Source organism: Danio rerio, chromosome 4 (assembly GCF_049306965.1).
Source record: "Danio rerio strain Tuebingen ecotype United States chromosome 4, GRCz12tu, whole genome shotgun sequence".
NCBI classification, from domain to species: domain Eukaryota; kingdom Metazoa; phylum Chordata; class Actinopteri; order Cypriniformes; family Danionidae; genus Danio; species Danio rerio.
Window position 1 is genome coordinate 74,459,429 of NC_133179.1, and position 19,804 is coordinate 74,479,232.

Below are 19,804 nucleotides of genomic sequence, written 5' to 3' on the forward strand. Positions count from 1 at the left end.
ATTTGGGTCGCGGCTTGGTAACCATGTAAAAACGTGGGTCCCATGGCCAAACTAGTTGAGAACCATTGCTTTAGAGGATATTGTGGGTCGACAGTCACTGATATTGTTTTTATGGGGGGTCGCAGGCTAAAAACATTTCAGAACTCCTGAATTAGGGTAAAGTTAGGGTAATTAGGCAGGTCATTGTATAACAGAGACAATCCAACACTAATATTGCTTAAAGGGAAATAATACTATTGACTTTAAATGGCTTTAAAACTATTACAATTCTAGCCCAAATAACACAAATAAGACTTTCTCCAGAAGAACAAGTTTTAGAGGAAATACTGTGAACAATTCCTGAATCTGTTCAACATCATTTGGGAAATATTTGAAGAGGAAAAATGTTCTACATGTGTTGTATGATGATGTCCTTTTTAGCGGTAAACACCTGACGATGATAACATGTGGACTAATAAAGTTACCTTACCTCAGAAGAGACGACTTCTTATCACACAAGCTTCATAATAGATAATAATAGTAACTGATAATAGTTGATGAAATAATAGTAATATAAAATGTTGATGTGTTTGTCCCCAGAGTGCTGAGTGTGAGGGGAAGGATCAGATGCAGACGGAGGGTCTGCGCAGGAGTCTGGAGCGGCTGCAGGAGAGCGGAGTCAAGCTGTCCTGCCTCGTCACCGACACAAACACTCCGGTTCAAACCCTCCTGAAGGAGCGCAACATCAGACACTATTATGACGTACGGCACGTCGCAAAAGGTAAAGCCTACATCAGAAAAAATAACATCTCACATAGTCATGGTGGTTAGCATTACAGCAAGAAGGTTGCTGGTTCGAGTCTCGGCTAGGTCAGTTAATGTTTGCGTGTTCTCCCCGTGTTGGCGTGGGTTTCCTCCGGGTGCTCTGGTTTCCCCCACAGTCCAAACACATGCGCTATAGGGGAATTGATTAACTAAATTGTCCATTGTGTATGAGTGTTTCCCAGTACTGGGTTGCAGCTGAAAGTAAAACATATGCTGGAATATTTGGCGGTTCAACTGAATGAAAATATAAATAGATTTTCCTGAAGGAGCTTACTCCAACACTCTGTTTCAGTCTGTGTTTCACCTGTGACCGTCTTTGATCAGGACTGTCCAAGAAGATGGAGGACGTGTCCAAAGAGAAGGGCTGCGGTCTGGTGAAGAAGTGGAATAAGACCATCTGCGGTCACCTGCACTACTCCGCCACCACATCCGAGTCTGGACAGGAGAAGATCTCCAAGTGGAGGTCTATCATCAACCACCTGCAGGACGTCCACACACACGACGACCCCATCTTCCCTCAGTGCCACCATTCACAGCGCCTCACCAAAGACAGCAGCAGGTGGTTTCAGCCAGGTGTGTGTGAACTCGGTGTATAGTACTAGGGATAAATTCATCTGCAGCCTTAGTTTTGACACCTAGTGTGTTTAACCCTCTCAAACGCTCTCGGAGCAGTTCACCGTGTATATGTGAACAAACCAAGTGATCTCAGACGCCCTAAACCAGGGGTGTCAAACTCAATTGCTGGAGGGCCGAAGCCCTGCACAGTTTAGTTCCAACCCTGCTCCAACACACTTACCTGTAGGTTTCAAACAAGCCTGAAGGACTCAATTAGTTTGATCAGGTGTGTTTAATTAGGGTTGGAACCAAACTGTGCAGAGCTGCGGCCCTCCAGGAACTGAGTTTGACACCTGCGCCCTAAACGGACCCAAAAGGGAACCGTACTCAGGCCACATTGGATGGTGTTCTGATTACGGTTTGTAACTAAGAGATTTGGAAACAAAGAGATCCCTGTCTGTTTTGCCTTTAGTTTGGCTAATCATAATCAAGTAATCGTGTAATCTGCGATAACCCGCTGGATGTGCTTACGAAACATCCCAGCATTCATGTGTTGTGTATCAGTGACGTTACACTGATTCCCCCCAGGTTCGAGGCCGCTGTGCAGGCTGGAGAAGGTGCTGATGAACCAGAGAGTGCTGTCAGATGTGGAGATGCTGAGTCCTCACCCACAGACCTCCACTCTGCAGTCTTTCAACAGACTCGTCTCTCAGTTCGCTCCCGAAGACATCAACTTCCCCTTCATTGGAATGCTCTGCAGGTACGCACGGTCTCAACACCACATGAGCTTTGTTGTAAATCTGAGAACCCAGGCTAGGAGACTCGTTGCAAGCAGAATTCTTTGAGACGTGTGGGTTGTTCTGGAGTCGAACAGCATCTTCTAGAAGTCCACATGACTCTGCAAGAGTCTCTTAGAGTCTAAGGGTGCTTTCACACCTGTGAAACGATTCAGTTGTTCTGAAACGGGGATTACAGCTGTTACAGCGTTGCTCTTGGTGCGGTTCGCTTTCACACGACAAAGTTTATAAACGGACCAAAAGAGCTACAGCAAGTCACGTGTGAGTAAACTCTCCTCACATTGGTCAGAGTTTCACGGTTTATTCTGCAGAGTCCAGCTCAGCTGTCAGAGGTGGTGGTGGTTTGGTGGTGTTTGACAGGATGCGCACAATGTGTCTGAAGAGCGAGGAGGGATATGGTGGGGAGGGGAGACAAGGGTGAACGACAGATTTGAGGACCGGGAGGGAGACGTCGATTTCCGGGAGATTATCACTTGTTTACATGCATCCGGAAGTCTCTATGCATTTGCGGGAGACTCCCGGAGCTTCCAGTAGACTTGGGATGTCTGGAATGACCTCCTGCCCTACTCATAATTCTCTCTTCATATAGCCGTATGCCTGTACATATGCATAAAGCACTCTGATATAGCCGGGCTTGGATCGTATCGCTTTCTCACTACAATCAATCCGCTCCAGAGTTCTTTTCAATCGAGTCGAGACCACCTCATTCAGGCGATCTCAGAGCGACTGTTTTGGCGCGGATCCGAGCACGATTGGTGGATTCACATATGCCAAACAAACCACGCTAACTGGGCAAACGAGACAGGTTCCAGGACAAAAGTGTTGGTGTGAAAGCACCCTAACACGAGTCTACTTTGGACAGTTGCCATGTGTATATGTTTTAGGAGGGGCAGTGTTAACGAAGTAGATAGGTGAAAGGACCTGTCCAGCCACTGACCAGACAAGTCTATCAACAAGAGTTTCTTTGGCTTTGGATCCACAGAGATGAAGGGACAGTTGTTGAGACCCACAGTCATTCCTGTACCAAGGAAGTGCAAAAAGGCAATCGGTTAAATGTCTCCAACACTTCCTATAGTTTTTTAATGAAATGAGATTTGAAAGGCCCAAAGACTTTAACTTCTGTAGTTATATACGTTCTTGATAATTTGGAACTAGATTTTTTAACACAACATGTGCTTCATAACACTTCAAAACCTTTACGAATCTTTTGTTTGGAATCGGTGGTTTCAGAGCTCTTTTCAAATTGGCAGGGTCACTTGAATTCAGTAAACGAGGCTCTCCACTAGGGGGCGATCTGAGTAACACCATAAAATCTACATCAGTTATGCGGGTTCTCTCAGAGCGCCCCCCAGTGGTGAATCACTGCACCGGTTTCATCATTTTCACCTGATCTCAAGGCAATTTTATGACTTTTTAGATGTTTAAATGACACATTTATGTAATGAAAATGGTTATTAATAGTTGATAGACTCTTTTTGGCCTGTTTAGCAGAGTCCACCATAGAACAACCAATATATACAGCTGAAGTCAGAATTATTCACCCCCCTGTTTATTGTTTCCTCAATTTCTGTTTACCGGAGAGCAGATTTCTTCAACACATTTCTAATCATAATAGTGTTAATAACTCATCTCTAATAACTGATTTATTTTCTCTTTGCTATGATGACAGTAAATAATATTAGACTAAAAATTCTTTAAGACACTCCTATACAGCTTAAAGTGACATTTAAAGGCTTCACTAGAGTAACTAGGCAGGTTAGGGTAATTAGGCAAGTTATTGTATAATGATGGTTTGTTCTGTAGACTGTAAAAAAACAAAATTAGCTTAAAGGGGCTAATAATGTTGACCTTAAAATGGTGTTTAAAAAATTAAAAACTGCTTTTATTCTAGCCGAAATAAAACAAATAAGACTTTCTCCAGGAGAAAAAATATTATCAGACCTACTGTGAAAAATTCCTGAATCTGTTCAACATCATTTGGGAAATATTAAAAAAATAAATTCAATGGGGGACGAATAATTCTGACTTCAACTGTAAGCCTAAAACATTTAGTTGCTTTAATTACTATGTACTGTTTAGTAAGCATTTAGGACAATGCACTTATTATGAGCATGTTTATTTTCAGTAATCTGCATGTAATTATATCTGTAATCTAAAGCAATACATAATGCAAACATAGTAAAAAGAAAATATCAAATAGATAATAAATGATTAACTTGTTATGAATTAAATGACAATAATATAAATTTCTAATGATGATTTGATTATGAAGAAACACACGCAGGGAGCCACAATGATCTTTAAATCTTGGGTTTAAATGTTGGGTTCTTCAATCCTTTTGGTGTTGAGAACAAACACTGACAATCATCAATGTTGTATGGTTTGTGTTGTGCTGTAGGTTGTACCTGGCAGCCATGCAGTTCAACGAGTGCAGAAGTGCAGTGGAGAAGACCACCGGCAGAGCCAAACATACACACCCGCCGCCCTCTGCACACGACGAATCCGCAAACACAGAGGAAACATTCAGTAGGAGTTCACAAACACCCGTATATTAGTTTTAAACAATACTTACAAACTTGTGAAGAAATCCTACATATAAGTACTATATTTATAATGATTTACAGTAAATACTGTTGTGCTGTTGAACCAAACTATAGTAAAAATATTATAGCCAACTACAACACTTCATTTGCAGCACACTGTATTATTAACAATAGTGAACTGATAAACAGTGATACGGTAGCAAACTTTAGATTTTACTACAGTAAACCCTGCCGTATTGTAGTATAATAAACCCTATAGTTGTAGAAAACTACAGCACTCATTTGTTTGAGTCATTTGTTTATATTATTATAGTTGTTGTTACCGTAGCAACTCTAGTATCATCACAACAGCTCTCTATTACTGTAGTTGTCATGTTACCATAGCAACTGTAGAATCACCACAACAGATCTCAAATACTGTAGAGGTCATGTTACTATAGTAACTAGAATCTCCACAACAGATCTCAATTGTTGAGTTGTCATGTTTCCATAGCAACTGTAGAATTCAACCCCACTCGGGTTAACTCCCGAACACTCGCCCTCTCTCAGCGGCAAGGGCATCTGGACAACGCGTCCCTCCTTCTCCCGGGCTTCGGCACCACTGTAATAAAGTTCACGGCCCTTTGGCCGCCGGGAAGGAGGAGGCGGAGAACCGACGCAGGTTTAAAATGATTTATTAATAACTAAACCAAAACAAATGGACTGAAAAGCAAAAGTAAAATATGTCCAGGCCCGGTCCTCTCTCGGCTTCCTCTGCCATCGTTCTTCCTTTTATTGTCCAGAGCTCCTTCCGTGGAATCCGAGGCAGGTGCGCACCGCAGGTGTATCCACTTACGCGGTGGCCTCACTCCATTCCCACAGCTCTCGGCCACCCCACCTCGCCACAGTTACCATAGTAACTGTAGAATCTCCACAACAGGGCTTAATTGTTGAGTTGTCATGTTTCGAATAGCAACTGTTGAATCACCACAACAGATCCCAATTGCTGTAGTTGTCATGTTACCATAGTAACTGTAGAATCGCAGCAACAGATCTCAGTTGCTGTAGATGTTGTTACCATAGCAACTGCAAAATCACCACAACAGATCTACGTTGTTATAGTTGTCATGTTACCATAGCAACCATAGAATCACCACAACAGATCTCAATAACCAGGCTAAATAAGAGGTTTGTTTCCTCGTCTTTCGCAGGCTACATCGCCAACCTGATGGACCGACTTTTTGAAGAGGTGGTCCACGATCCTGTTCCCTATCTGGAGGTGCTTCAGCAGATTCCTGTGCCTCAGTCTGAAGTGAACGTCTGAGCCGGAGATGTCCGATGGCGTCAGCAGATACTGTGTCTGTGTGTCTTTACTGCTAAATCTGTTAACATTAGCTCCTGTTCATCTGAGCAACAGTTAGCAGTCACGTTTCTCCATTTCTTCCATAGATCAGACAGCATAGCTGTGCAATTTACTGTAATTAAAGCTACTTCCTGTTTACTCTACATGTAATGGTGTGACACACCTCAAACGCTCATAGTGAACTCTATTAGCCTTAATCTTGACATTAGAGCAGTCTGAGGAGAAAAAGGCGGGAAACAGGAATCTCTCTCCTGTGTAGTTGTGAGAAATAATAGCACTATATATATATATATTCTCTTTCAAGTTCGCCTGTAAGAAAAAGAGCTTTTATACGTTTATATGTAACTCAGTTTAACCCTCTTGCACTACGCTGGTTTAAAGTGACCCAGCTGACTTTATTTTCTATATTTTTATCTTTAGATTAAGTTAGTTTCATCACTCGGCATTCCAGGAAACCCTTAATATACTTGTTTTTGATCATGACAAGTCCTTATTTTAAGGTTTTCTTTTGTTACATTTGGAGTAAAAGTGACGTCTTTGTGACTCTAAGTGTTTCCTTTTCTGAATCTCCAAAATAAAAGTTTTTTAATCATTCATTGTCCCAGATGTGCTTTAAATATCTAGTATTTGACTTCCACTGATATGTTTTTTTAGTATTTTATAAACACAGTTTTTGCATTTATACATATGCTTTACACACATTCACTGTTAATTCAGACATGGCTGAGAGTTTATTTTGCTGTTGCTTTGAAGGAAACGCATGTAATATTCCTGGTGTTCATTAAACGTCTTGTTCGTTAAACGACTTCCACAAATAATTATGAATATTTTGATCTCCATTTAACTTTATTAATCAACACAATTTTGGATTTACATAATATGGGTCAAAAATGACAAGTTGAAGATATTTCCAAAGATCATTTTAAGTGCAGACTTTTACTTTTATTACTGTTCATCTGTGCCACATAGCACACAACTCCAGATGGCTGATTTGATATTTTATACATATTTTATGCAAACTGTATATTTTATGCATTATCAATCTATCTAACAGGTTTATAGGGAGGAATTAAGTATTAAAAACAATAAATTTAGTGGTTAGAATAGGAACACCAAAATAAATATATAAAAAGTTTATTTAGTTGTTTTTACCCTTCAAAAATGGCCTTTTAAACTAATTTTACTGTGATTGTTCATTTAATAAAATTAGGGGAAAGTTGACTGGAATAAAATGGATCGACATTAAATAGATCCCTCTGCAGCCACAAGAAATAGTTCCTTCTAAAGCTTTTTCTTAAGATAATCAAGATTCTCCACATTGTTTGAAAATAGTACTGAGTATTACAATTGATTATGATTTAACGACTACGATTCAATAAATGTTTTGTGTTGTAAAGCAGATGTTTAGTGCGTGAACTAGACTTTTATTCTGTAGCGGTGATGTGACGCCATAACGCTGCGCCGCTCGCGCTCCTGTGCGTAAACAGGCGGTAAGATTGCGCTTTAAATTTGATTCATGTATTATAACAGTTTAATCAAAGGGCTAGATTTGTGCACGGTATGCTAATTATCGTGTGTATAAATTAATTCATTATTTACGGCCATTTTTGTGGACAAACGCGAGACATTAATGTAAACAAATGGAAATCACAACAGGAAAAAACACCGTAGAGTAATGTATTTGGGAAAATGTCTCCCAAACACTCTGAATTAAACGGACTAGCGTGTTTATGCCTTTATAAAGGCTCGTTGTGTGTCTGAGAAGCTGAAAATATCCATCCCATAATAGTCTGTCTGTCTCCAGCGGTGAAGTGGAGCTCCATGCAGATGCGCAGGAGGCGGAGGCGGATCAGATGAAGGAGTTCACCCGCAGCTGACAGCGCATCGACGAGCTGCCGCGAGGGAACATTTCTATATGTGAGTGTCGTCTTTATTTGTGTAGCGTTTACTGTACATTCCTGATGAGTGCATTATATTAGGAATGGGACGGTTAATGGTGAAAAACGAGCCGTTCGTTTCTGTTGTGGCAGTTTGGTGTACGCGTGTGTACTAATAGGGTCGTTGTTTTATTCTTTTACACGATATGTTTGAGTTTGACTGTGAAGCGAGTGCTTTAAGTGGTTTTTGGTGGTGATATGTGTACATTATATCCCATAGATACATGTCGTCTCTCTCTTTAATGTCTGCTCTGCTCCTCTTCAAAGGCTCTCAGTCAGCGCAGGTGTATCCGTCCGCCGTATCCTGCCTAACCGTGTTTGTGCTGGCAAACTGCGCGTCTCCGTCTGAAATGACGAGCATGCGAGACTAAAATAAGAAAGATGCTCATCTATAGGTCTCAAAGTCAATTCATGGAGGGCTGCAGCTCTGGAGATTTGCTCCAACTCTAATCAAACACAGCTCATCCACATAATCAAGGTGTTGAAAAGAGTCTTGAACACCTTGATTAGTATGATCAGGTGTGTCTGATTAGTGTTGGAGCAAAACTGTGCAGAGCTGCGGCCCTCCAGGAATCCAGTATGAGACCTAGAGACCCTGACATGGAATAAAATCACTGTCATAAATATTTTGTGCGTAAATAAAATTCACGCATCTGCAATTATAAAATCGTACAGTTAAACAGAGCGTACTCGTAATTTTACGAGGATACGATGTCAAAACCTGCGAACAGATACGACATTTTCTTTGTATACGACTGATAAATTTACGATGGGTGTACTTTACAAACACAAAAAACAGTTTCAGCATGGACACGACGACCTGATTACGAGTACGAATCAAACAGTGACACTCCACTGTCAAAATTACGTCATCGCTGTCACAGGCATTAATAAACAAGCGAGAGCCATCGATCACAACGGCTCGCCTGCACAACAGAGCCCCCACACACCGTCTTGGGTATGAGTTTTGTTATTCCCTCTTTGAGAAATGTCCGTCATGAGCTGTAATAAAAGTTAAGACTTAAAAAATTTAAATAAATAAATTTAAAATTAAGAGTGGAATGAGGATAGTGAGCTAGCATGATGTAAGTAACATTACAGGCAGCGAGCGCAGTATCAGTATCGCTTGTTTATTAATGCCTGTAACAGCGGTGACGTAATTTTGTCGCTAATACAATTGCTGTTTGATTCGTACTCGTAATCAGGACTTCGTGTCCGTGGTGAAAATGTATTTCGTGTTTGTAAAGTACACCCATCGTAAATTTATCAGTCGTATACAAACCAAGAAAATGTCGTATCTGTGTCTGTTCTAATCGCAGATTTTGGAGCTGTACCCTCGTAAATTTATGAGTACGCTCCGTTTTCCTTTACGATTTTATAATTACATATTTTTATTGATGGACGAAATATTTATGACAGTGATTTTACTCCATACCCTGAAGCCGTTTGTTGGTGTGTTATCACGGTTATTGGCCTACCTTTGATTCTGTTCCTTCATGTTTTTTGTTCAAAAGTATTTTCATTGAACATGTTAGATATGAGCTGTACAAATAGCTTTTCACTTCTTCTCTTTTTACACAACAAACAAAACCCGTCGCACCCTTATACATTTTAACTCTGTAAAAATATATAAATAATATTAAGATAAAATACAAATAAATAATAATAATCCTATCTTCTTCTTTATGTGATCTAAAACAGGTTGCCAGGTGAGGAAAAACGCATCAGTACAGCCTCTTACAGTACTGTATTGTTTGTAAAGTCAGGTGGTGTAGGAGCTCCAGTCATTGCTTAAAGGTTGGAGGAAATTTTTCCTTCCATTTCAGCAATATTAACCTCCAAGCTAAAAGCGTAGCAAAGGCAATCACACGTATCCTGCTTTTATTAAAACATTAGGACTGTGGTTTGATACCCAATATTGAAATGATGGCCTCAGGTTGTACAGTATATAGGTAATTAATGCGTACGAGAAATATTTATATATTCTTCTAATTCTTTTAATTTTGAACTAACCCAAATTAAATGAGATATATAAGGCTTAATATTTCATCAGTCTAAATTAGGCTCTATATTCGGTTTAAATTTGGTTGCGTAACGGTTCAATCATGAATTAACATTGTTATTAGTGTACGCAGAAGGACTTTTAATTGTCAGTGACCCAGTTAAAGCACTTCCTGTAAATGCTGTTACAAGTCGGCTCGTTTAAGGTCTGTTTTCTTTCACATTCAGTGATCTTCACTGCCTGATTGATATGTGATATTAAGTGGGTCTCAGAATGAGCAAGAAATGTCTTTAAAATATGGAAAACGTTTGTACTGCAGTATTTTCAGTGGAGTTTCTGCGCTCGCCTGCTGATCCTGACGGCGCATGCTCATGTGTGAACGGCTCTTCATCTCGCTTTACATTTGAGCAGCTAAATGAAGTCTATTGAACTGATTGTATTTCAATTATATTACAGCATCCATGCTGTAAAAGGAACCGTTTAAAATTGAATAAAGCCATATAATCCATTCACCCTATGTTTATTGGTAGAGGAAAAACCCTAGTTGTGCGCATACACCATTTCTCCTCAGTTACTGCTGCAAAACTCTTATGCTTCAGCTTTTACTGGTTTAAAGGGGACCTGTTATGCTAACCTGACTTTCATAAGGTTTCATAAGTTGTCAGGTGTGTGAATACACCAGCTTTTATTGCTAAAAAACATGAGTTGTATTTGTTCTGATCAGACTTGATATAAACCGTCTGCAGAAACACTTTGATTGACATTCTCCCTGTGTATGATGTCATCAGAGGGGGAAAGCTCCGCCCACTAGTGCTCATCTCTAGACTACAGGATTTTGACAGTGGTGTTTTCAGAAAAGCTGGATCTTTCCTTAATGACAGAGTGTGTTTGTGTCCTCTGAATAATTTGTACTCCTAGTTTTGAGGGTTTTTCTGTGTCTGCTTTCTGTTAATTACAGGATTTATTAAACGTGTGCAGTCTGAAAGAACTGTTGAAGATGGAGTTCATCAAAGAGGAGAGCGAAGACGTGAAGATCATAGAGATGGTCACCATAAAATACGAAGATCCTGAGGAACAAGCAGGTTGGTCTTCATTCTCAAAGCTCAGCTCAACACTACACAAACACTAGCGATGCCTTCAGAAGAACAGCAGAACATGCGAGTTGGCCATGCGTTATTAGGACATGATATGCTGCATTCAGAAAGAAATTAAAACCATTTAATACAGGGGTGCTCAAACTCGGTCCTGGAGTGCCGGTGTCCTGCATAGTTTAGTTCCAACCTCGGTTAAACACTCTTGAACCAGCTAATCAAGCTCTTACTAAGTATACTAGAAACTTCCAGGCAGGTGTGTTGAAGCAAGTTGGAGATAAACTATGCAGGATTGAGTTTGGACATCCTTGATTTAAAATCCAAACTAGTTAATGTAAGGTAAGGTAAGGTAAGGTAAAACTTTATTGTCCCAGTTAGGGAAATGTGTCTTGGGCTCTTGCCCCCAGCTGCAGTCATCACAAACATGGACAAAACAAAGCAACATACAAAACACAAATAGATAGTTCAATAGAAGTTACAAGCCTCACTCCATAAACACATAAATAAGCAAACTGAATACTCTCAATCTAATCTAATCCACCACTATTATTTAATAGCTTAATGCTTGTAGGATAAAAATATTTTTTATATCTGTTGAATCTACAGTAAGGTACTCTGAATCTTTTCCTCGAGGGTAACAACTCATATTCTATGTGCAGAACGTGATACGTCACGAACAATTTGTTTAGCACACCTTAATGCCTCCTGTTCATACATATCCTGCAGTGACGTCAGCTCTGATACACCTATAATTTTCCAGGCAGTGTGAATTAAACAAACTACTTTAGATCTCAGCTGCACAGACAAGTTGCCGAACCAAGCTGTGATGCCGTACCTTATCAAACTCTCACACACAGCCTTATAGAACATGATCATACATTTCTGATCCACTCCATAAATTCTTATGCTTGAAGCGTTGCTGAAGCTTACTACAAAGATTATCAACATGTATATGCCATTTTAGTGAGTTATCGAAGAAGACACCAAGATATTTATATGAAGTGACCTGTGTGATGGTTTGAGTCTTGATGGTCACAGGCCTATGATCACTAATTCCTCTAGTGTCAAACACCATCTCTTTTGTCTTACTGACATTCAAATCTAGAAGATTGTCATATAAAGATTTGAGCTCTCAACACTGAGCTGCTAATCATTTGTAGGATTTGTAAATAATGGGCAGGATTTCAGATTGAAGACATGTCATTTTCCAGGCCTACAAATGTTTTGGAAAATCTGAAAAACCCACAAAGTTTTGGAAAAGTCATGGAAATTAATTTTAAAGGGATATCTGTATAGTTGAATATGGGTTAATCGTCGTCTTTTCTGTCCATGACCAAACTCCTGCTCTCACATTATTAGTGCTGCGTGAGCATTATCTAAATAAGTTTAACATATATATATATATATATATATATATAAAGATTAATTTAAACTAAATAACGGGGTGACCACTGGCTCTTAAAATGTCTTACATTTCAAAAACTACATTTAAGGTCTTAAAAATCTTAAATTCACTGAAATATGTGTCTTAAATCATTTTTAACAGATCTTAATTATTTTCCTCTAACCAAATAAAGCCACACAATCAGGCCGACATCCCTGCAAACACCAACAATCCAACCTTATAAAACCTTTTTTTTTTTTTTTTTATTTAAATTTATAATTAAGTTTTTTATTGCAAAGAGATGCAATGTATAATAGCTGTTAGAAATATTTCACAGTGATTCCTCCAAATGAAATCCCAGATTCCCAGGGAAAATAAATCTAAAAACAATTACACAGTTTCTCATGAAAATAACAGAGCAATATATCCCTTTACGTTGTTTTCCATTCTTGCAAAAACTCTCTACAGAAGTAAGGGAGAGTAGACATAATATTAATAAATAGGCATGACACTTAAGGTTTTATAACAGAAACACATTAGGTTGAATAGAAGTTATAGTCAATCAATTTGGACCAAAAGCCAACAAATATATTGATTATTTATGTTTTAACAATGTTAAACTTGTCAAAACTAAATATTATGTTGTAAAACGTGTGTTCAACTAGAGTTTTCTTGTTTTTTAGGCATTAAAGTATGTTGCTAAGAAATAATAGGGTGTATGCCGAAGCATGCTAATAGGACTTTTAATTTGCCTTTAACCTGGGTTAAGCGCTTCCGGCAAACTATGCCAATGCAAAAACCGGCGCTTTTAAGGTCTGTTTTCTTTAAAAGTCAGCGATCCCCACTAGCTGAGTGATATCCGATATAAAGTGGGTCTCAGATTGTGCAAGAAGCTCTGCATTACATTACATTCACCCCGCCATATCTTTATAATATGAGCATTTACTTTACCCCAGTATATTCAATGGAGCTTCTACGTTAGCCTGCCGATTCTGACGGGTGCGTGCGAGTAAACGGCTTTTTGTCTCATTTTACGCTTGAACAACTAAATGAATGCCAAAGTTGGTTTAACTGAATGTATTTTAATTACATTACAACATCGATGCTGTTTAAGGAACCGTATAAAATGAGAAAAAGTTCACAATAACAGCTCACCGGACGTTCATCAGTATGGGAAACACACTAGCTCCGCATTTACACCGTTACATTTGGTGGCAAGCGAAAACAATCCATTTAGTGGGCCCACATGGATTTTTAGCCCATCATTAATTCTGTTTATTTACTTGAGTAAATGTGGGTAAATCTATATCTATTCGGTTTTTAAATTAATTACAGTAATATTATTGACTAATGTGAAAATGTTCATCAGATTTATGCACAATGCAGTTTGAACAGTCATATTTTCAGTCTTTTAGTAGAGATATAATATGAGAGACTTGCTTTGTTTACTAAATAAAGTGAATCTTATTGGATTTGCATTTTAAACATTAAATAAAAGTTTAAAAGATTTTATTTTTTATTTCACATATTAAGATTTTAGTTATGATACTCCCAAAATAATTCTGCAGAAATCCACAGATTTATATCAAAATTCTCCACAGAAACAGCAAAAGACGTCCACAGATTCTGTCTGGCCCTGGCCATTAGAAATCATCATCAGTGTTTAGTCTTGTATAAGTCCACAGTTTCATTCATAATGGTCCTAAAAAGTCTTAAATTTGACACCTGTAGAAATCCTAAAGTGGATTGTTGCATGATTTATGACCATGATTAATGCTGTAATAACTTTGAACATGCATTGTTTTTCTTGTTATTTACCACGTATACATAAACATTAATGAAACATTAGCTCATGAATATTGACTTCTATAGGGTGTATGCCGAGCTAGTGCAGTTCCCATGCTGATACACTTCCGGTGAGCTGTTATTGTGAACTTTTTTCCATTTTATACAGTTCCTTAAACAGCATCGATGTTGTAATGTCATTAAAATACATTCAGTTAAATAAACTTTAGCATTTATTTAGTTGCTCAAGCGTAAAACGAGACAAAAAGCCGTTTACTCGCACGCTCCCGTCAGAATCGGCAGGCTAGCGCAGAAGCTCCATTGAATATACTGGGGTAAAATAAATGCTCATATTATAAAGATATGGCGGGGGAAATGTAATGTAATGCAGTGCTTCTTGTACAATCTGAGACCCACTTTAAATCGGATATCACTCTGCCAGTGGAGATCGCTGATTTTTAAAGAAAACAGACCTTAAACGCACCGGATTTTGCATTGGCATTCAATTCGCCAGAAGCGCTTAACCCAGGTTACTGGCAAATTAAAAGTCCTATTAGCATGCTTCAGCATATACCCCAATCTATGGAAAATTCATAAAATTTTATTACAGCGGTTTTCAGTGCTGGTCCTGGAGATGCACAACTCTGCATTGTACTGTATTCCTCATTCAACACACTTGATTCAGTTCATCGTCTCATTCAAAGAAAGATTCATTATTGTATCTGGGATCATTTTAAAGCTGAAATGCTAAAGTAGCCTGAAAAAATAAAACATTATTAATGAGCTCCGGGGACAGCATGCCAACACACTTTATAACCAATCATCAGCAAAGTGTAAACTCTTGAAATGCTTTCATATTGGTTGTTATGTTTGTTGTTTGTGTCTTCAAACTGTTTTGTTTTGTCACTTTAGACTCAGTGGAGCCGAAAGAAGAACCTCAGGAACTGATTGAAATGGAAGAGAAACATCAGTGTGAGACGCAACAAGTCTTAGCGACTGAAGAGCCACACACAGAGGCTACACAGACTTCCCCACGCACCAGCAAATCTCCTCAGAAAAGCAAGCCTAGCAGTCTTTTCATTTGCTGTCAGTGTGGAAAGAGCTTCACTCGAAAACAATCCCTCGAGGGCCACATGAATCTCCACAACGGAGAGAAACCGTACTCGTGCCAACAGTGTGGGAAGAGCTTCAGGCAGAAGCCCAACCTAAGAGTTCACATGAGAGTTCACACTGGGGAGAAGCCTTACACCTGCAAACAGTGCGGGAAGAGTTTCAGCCTGGTCCAAGGCTATAAGATCCACATGCGATCTCACACCGGAGAGAAGCCGTACGTCTGCCAACAGTGCGGTAAAGGTTTCAGTCAGATATCCTCCTTTAACTCGCACACGAGGATTCACACCAGAGAGAAGCCGTACTCCTGCCAGCTGTGCGGGAAGGACTTCAGTATAAAGCAGCACCTCAATGACCACATGATAATTCACTCCGCAGAGAAGGCGTTCGAATGCCAGCAATGCGGAAAGACTTTCTTCCTGAAAAGACACCTTAAAAAGCACATCAGGGTGCACAGCGGAGAGAAGAACTTCACCTGTCAGCTGTGCGGAAACAGTTTCACTCAGATGTACAGCCTTAAAAGACACATGAGGATTCACTCCGGAGAGAAGCCGTACTCCTGCCAGCAGTGTGGAAAGCGGTTCACGCAGAACAACAGCCTCGATATCCACGTCAGAACTCACACGGAGAGATCCTTCACCTGTCAAGAGTGTGGAGAAAGTTTTAACCTAAAAAGCGACCTTAATAACCACGTCAAGACTCACGGCGAAGAGAAGGCGTTTCCATGCGGTCAGTGTGAAAAGAGCTTCTCGCGTAAAGACAACCTCAATCGGCACATGAGGGCTCATATAAGCGAGTGTGTAATCAGTCTGGAATGAGCTTCCGTCATCATTTAACACTGGACGGCAGACATGCCAGCCCCTAACCTCAACCCCTTGTGACCTCACTTGTAGAAGAAGTGCAGCAAGGAGGAACTGGAGCTCAAGCTCCCTCCTGCTGGAGCTCAGCTCTGCTCATGTGGCTCTGCAGTGAGTACCACTTGAAAATGTACAGTCTAATTCGGAATAGGAATTTCTGAGCATTAATCTCCTCTTACTCTTCTTGATTGGTTAAATAAACAACTGCTGGTGTTGATCTGTTCTCTGAGTTCAGCTAAAGCCTAGTACACACTACATGACTTTAACCATTGAGAGATCCCTCTGCCATACTTTTTTTATTGCCTCAGGTAGCGACAAGCCAATATGAAAACGAAAAATGATTACCAACATCTTTCAGCTTCTTTTTCACTTCATCCAATGACCTCAGAAGATGGAAAAACGCCAGGGGTGCTCAACCCTGTTCCTGGAGATCAACCTTCCTGCAGATTTCAGTTGCAACCCATATCAAACACACCTGCCTGTAATGATCACGTGCCACTTCAGGTCCTAATTATTTGGTTAATGTGTGCTAAAGGTTGGAGCTGAACTCTGTAGGAAGGTAGATCTCCTGGAGCAGGGCTGAGCACCCCTGAAATATGCGATTCCTCATGTTTCAAAGCTGAATATTGTGCCTGGCGATCCTTAGCATAATCTCCTTGACTGGGTAGTGATGTATCCTTGCATTCATAATTTGTGGACCCCTCTACAAAGTGCACTTTCATAAAGGCTGAAGATCGTTGATCACTTGCTGCGTTTCCCACGATCACAGCCCGATCTGGCATACAATTCTGCATAAGTCTCAAACTCAATTCCTAGAGGGCCGCAGCTCTGCACAGTTTTGTTCTAATCCTAATCAGACACACCTGATCCAGCTAATCAAGGTGTTCAAGACTACTCCTGAACACCTTGGCTGCGTCCGAAACCGCCTACTACTCAGTAGGTACTGCATTTCAATTTAAACATACTACTCGGCCGTTAGAAAAGTGCGTTCCATACAGTATGAATGTGAAAAGTATGTATGGATTTCGGACGTACTACATCCGCCATTTTGTCATGGTCATGTGACCTACCTGCGTCAGTTGCGTCGCTTTACTTCCATTCATGAATTCGCTCGCGGGGCATCATGGGATAGCGCAGCATGCATGGGATGCACACTCCGGAATCTCGCCGGAAGTAGTAGGTCATCTGCGTATTTCTCGCATACTGATTTTCCAATTCTATGAATTCGGACATACTACTTGGCTCGCATACTAATTTTGGCGTACTATATCGTATGGAAGTATGCGGTTTCAGACTCAGCCCATGATTAGATAGATCAGCTGAGAGCTGCGGCCCTCCAGGACTTGAGTTTGAACTAGGCATTACTTGCCCAAACACTTGAGCTATAAAAGGATTCAGCCAATGAGTTTGTGAGCCTTTGTTAACCCCCATCTGAAAGTACACCGAAGGAGGGATATAAATGATGACTGCTCCACGATTGGCAAATATCCTATATGTTATAGTGAGTAATAAAGTAGAATTTGTCTTTAAGATCAGTGGTGCCCGAACTCGGTCCTGCAAAGGTTATTTCCACCCAGGGCTTAATTTGCGCCGGAACACTTCATTTTAGCGATCCCTCTCCTCAACCGCCCTCCTCCCTCGTCCCCTGTTCACTTTCACTTTCTTCCATGACTCCCCAACCATCTTCATTTTTGTCTGTGACAACACCCTCCACACTACGCGACACCTCTACATCCTCGAGTAACATGCCGGATCAGTTAGCCCGATCTTTTTCGGGACCTCACAACAGGTTCCAACCCCAATCACACACACCAAGGCTGCGTCCGAAACCGCATACTACTCAGTAGGTGCTGCATTTGAATGTAAACGTACTACTCAGCTGTTAGAAAAGTGCGTTCTATACAGTACGAATGTGAAAAGTATGAATGGAATTCGGACGTACTACATCTGCCATTTTTTCATGGTCACGTGACCTACCTGCGTCAGTTGCGTCGCTTCACTCCCATTCATGAATTCGCTCGCGGGGCATCATGGGATAGCGCAGCGTGCATGGGCTGCGCACTTCAGAATATCGCCTGAAGTAGTAAGTCATCCGGGTACTTCTCGCATACTGATTTTCGAATTCTATGAATTCGGACATACTACTCGGCACGCATACTGATTTTAGCATACTATACAGTGTGGAAGAATGCGGTTTCGGACGCAGCTCAGACCTATCAAGCTCTTACTAGGCTTTCTAGATGTATCCTTGCAGGTGTGTCGAGGCAAGTTGGAGCTAAAATCTGCAGGACACCGGCCCTCCAGGACGAGTCTGGACACCCCCTGGCCTAGATCATATGATGACTTTGGTGCAGTTGTCTCAAACTCAATTCCTGGAGCTCTGCACAGTTTAGCTTCAACCATCTCGACTCAAACCTGCTCAAGAGTCTCTAGTAGGCTTGATTATTTGGATCAGCTGTGTTTGATTAGGGTTGGAGCAAAACTGTGCAAAGCTGCGGCCCTCCAGGAATCCAGTTTGAGACTATTGCCTTAGTGCAGGGATGTCTGGACTCGGTCCTGGAGCGCCGGTGTCCGGCAAAGTTAGTTCCAACCCCAATCAGACACAGCTAGCCTAGCTAATCAAGCTCTTACTAGGCTTTCTAGAAACATCCTTGCAGATGTGTTGGAGCTAAACTCTGCAGGACACCGACCCTCCAGGACCAAGTTTGGACACCCCTGCCTTAGTGTCATCCCTCTTCAGAGTAAAACTGGAATGCTATGTGTGCCCTTGCTTTTTCTGAATGCCACATTATTTATTTCACAGAGACCTCTCATGTGGAACTGGATGTTTGATGCTACCTGAACAGCCGTGGCTAGATGTTAATTTTACTGAGTGAAAGAGTTCACTACTTTAAGCTTCTGTTGTTTGAAAGAAACTTTGTATGCTTTGTTAGTGTCCATTCTGATAAGACCCCTGCTAGAGAGCAGGACAGCCTTGACGTAGACAAGTATTCGTTGTATATGTGAGTTTATTGGTGAGGACAAGCTTAATTTCTCCTCTGATCATCCTCACCACAGAAATATCCTTCTGTCATGCCTTCTGTTATGTATGCTTGATGCCCAAGTGATCATTGGAGATATTGTTAAGAATTTTATCTCTGTTTAACCAATCTGGTAAAATGCCTGTATGTATGACGCAGTTCATGACGTTATGTGAGAGTATAATAGTTGTTGATTTGAGATTGTTAGCAGAGCGGCCTATTAACTCTGTCTGAGTGTTGAAGCTGGCATCTGCTGATGAAACTGCAAGCTATCTTCAGTAAACTTTCTTTGATTGTATCTCTGACTCAGACTCTGACTGCAGGTCCAAATGAGGATCAAATGACTGAGTTGAGCTTTGAGAATGAACCCCAACCAGTTATCTGCTCAGCATCTTCATGTTTGACTGTGAATGTGTCTTCAATCTTCAGGTCTTCACTCTCCTCTTTAATAAAGGCCATCTTTATAATAGTGGAGCTCAGTCGCTTCAGCAGGAGTTTCTCTGTCTGTTTAAGAGGAGAAGAATCAACACAAACAAGAAGAAATCAACACTAAACCTCTGTCTGTGTCTCAATCACT

At 40.5% G+C, this 19,804-nt stretch overlaps 2 protein-coding genes across 15 annotated transcripts in view; both read left to right on the forward strand.

Annotated features, from left to right (window-relative positions):
* Positions 1-6,635, forward strand: part of si:ch73-389k6.1 — a 778,105-nt gene extending 771,470 nt beyond the window's left edge. For 7 of the 9 annotated variants that reach the window (XM_073948331.1, XM_073948333.1, XM_002661895.6 and 4 more), the window contains 5 exons: positions 580-760; positions 1,129-1,377; positions 1,948-2,119; positions 4,555-4,682; positions 5,890-6,635. In XM_073948331.1, the coding sequence (XP_073804432.1) occupies positions 580-760; positions 1,129-1,377; positions 1,948-2,119; positions 4,555-4,682; positions 5,890-6,002 (843 nt within the window). In that variant the 3' untranslated portion in view covers positions 6,003-6,635. Of the gene's footprint in view, positions 1-579; positions 761-1,128; positions 1,378-1,947; positions 2,120-4,554; positions 4,735-4,813; positions 5,237-5,360 lie in introns of all 9 variants that reach the window. The other 2 variants (XR_012402504.1, XR_012402505.1) reach the window with 1 other exon arrangement.
* An 824-nt stretch (positions 6,636-7,459) lies between these two features.
* zgc:171673 lies at positions 7,460-19,701 on the forward strand. 6 transcript variants are annotated; one of them, XR_012402593.1, is made up of 5 exons: positions 7,460-7,958; positions 10,939-11,062; positions 15,153-16,318; positions 16,516-18,023; positions 18,414-19,701. XR_012402593.1 is itself a non-coding variant. In XM_005168117.6 (4 exons), the coding sequence occupies exons 3-4, from the start codon at positions 10,978-10,980 to the stop codon at positions 16,166-16,168; spliced, it is 1,101 nt and encodes a 366-aa protein (XP_005168174.1). In that variant the 5' UTR covers positions 7,460-7,531; positions 7,846-7,958; positions 10,939-10,977; the 3' UTR covers positions 16,169-19,701. The 6 variants fall into 6 exon arrangements, 1 of the variants encoding a protein (XP_005168174.1); XR_012402591.1 differs by having other exon boundaries at positions 7,460-7,531; positions 7,846-7,958; positions 15,153-18,023; XR_012402590.1 differs by having other exon boundaries at positions 7,460-7,531; positions 7,846-7,958; positions 15,153-16,917; positions 17,548-19,701.
* The last annotated feature ends 103 nt before the right edge of the window (positions 19,702-19,804 follow it).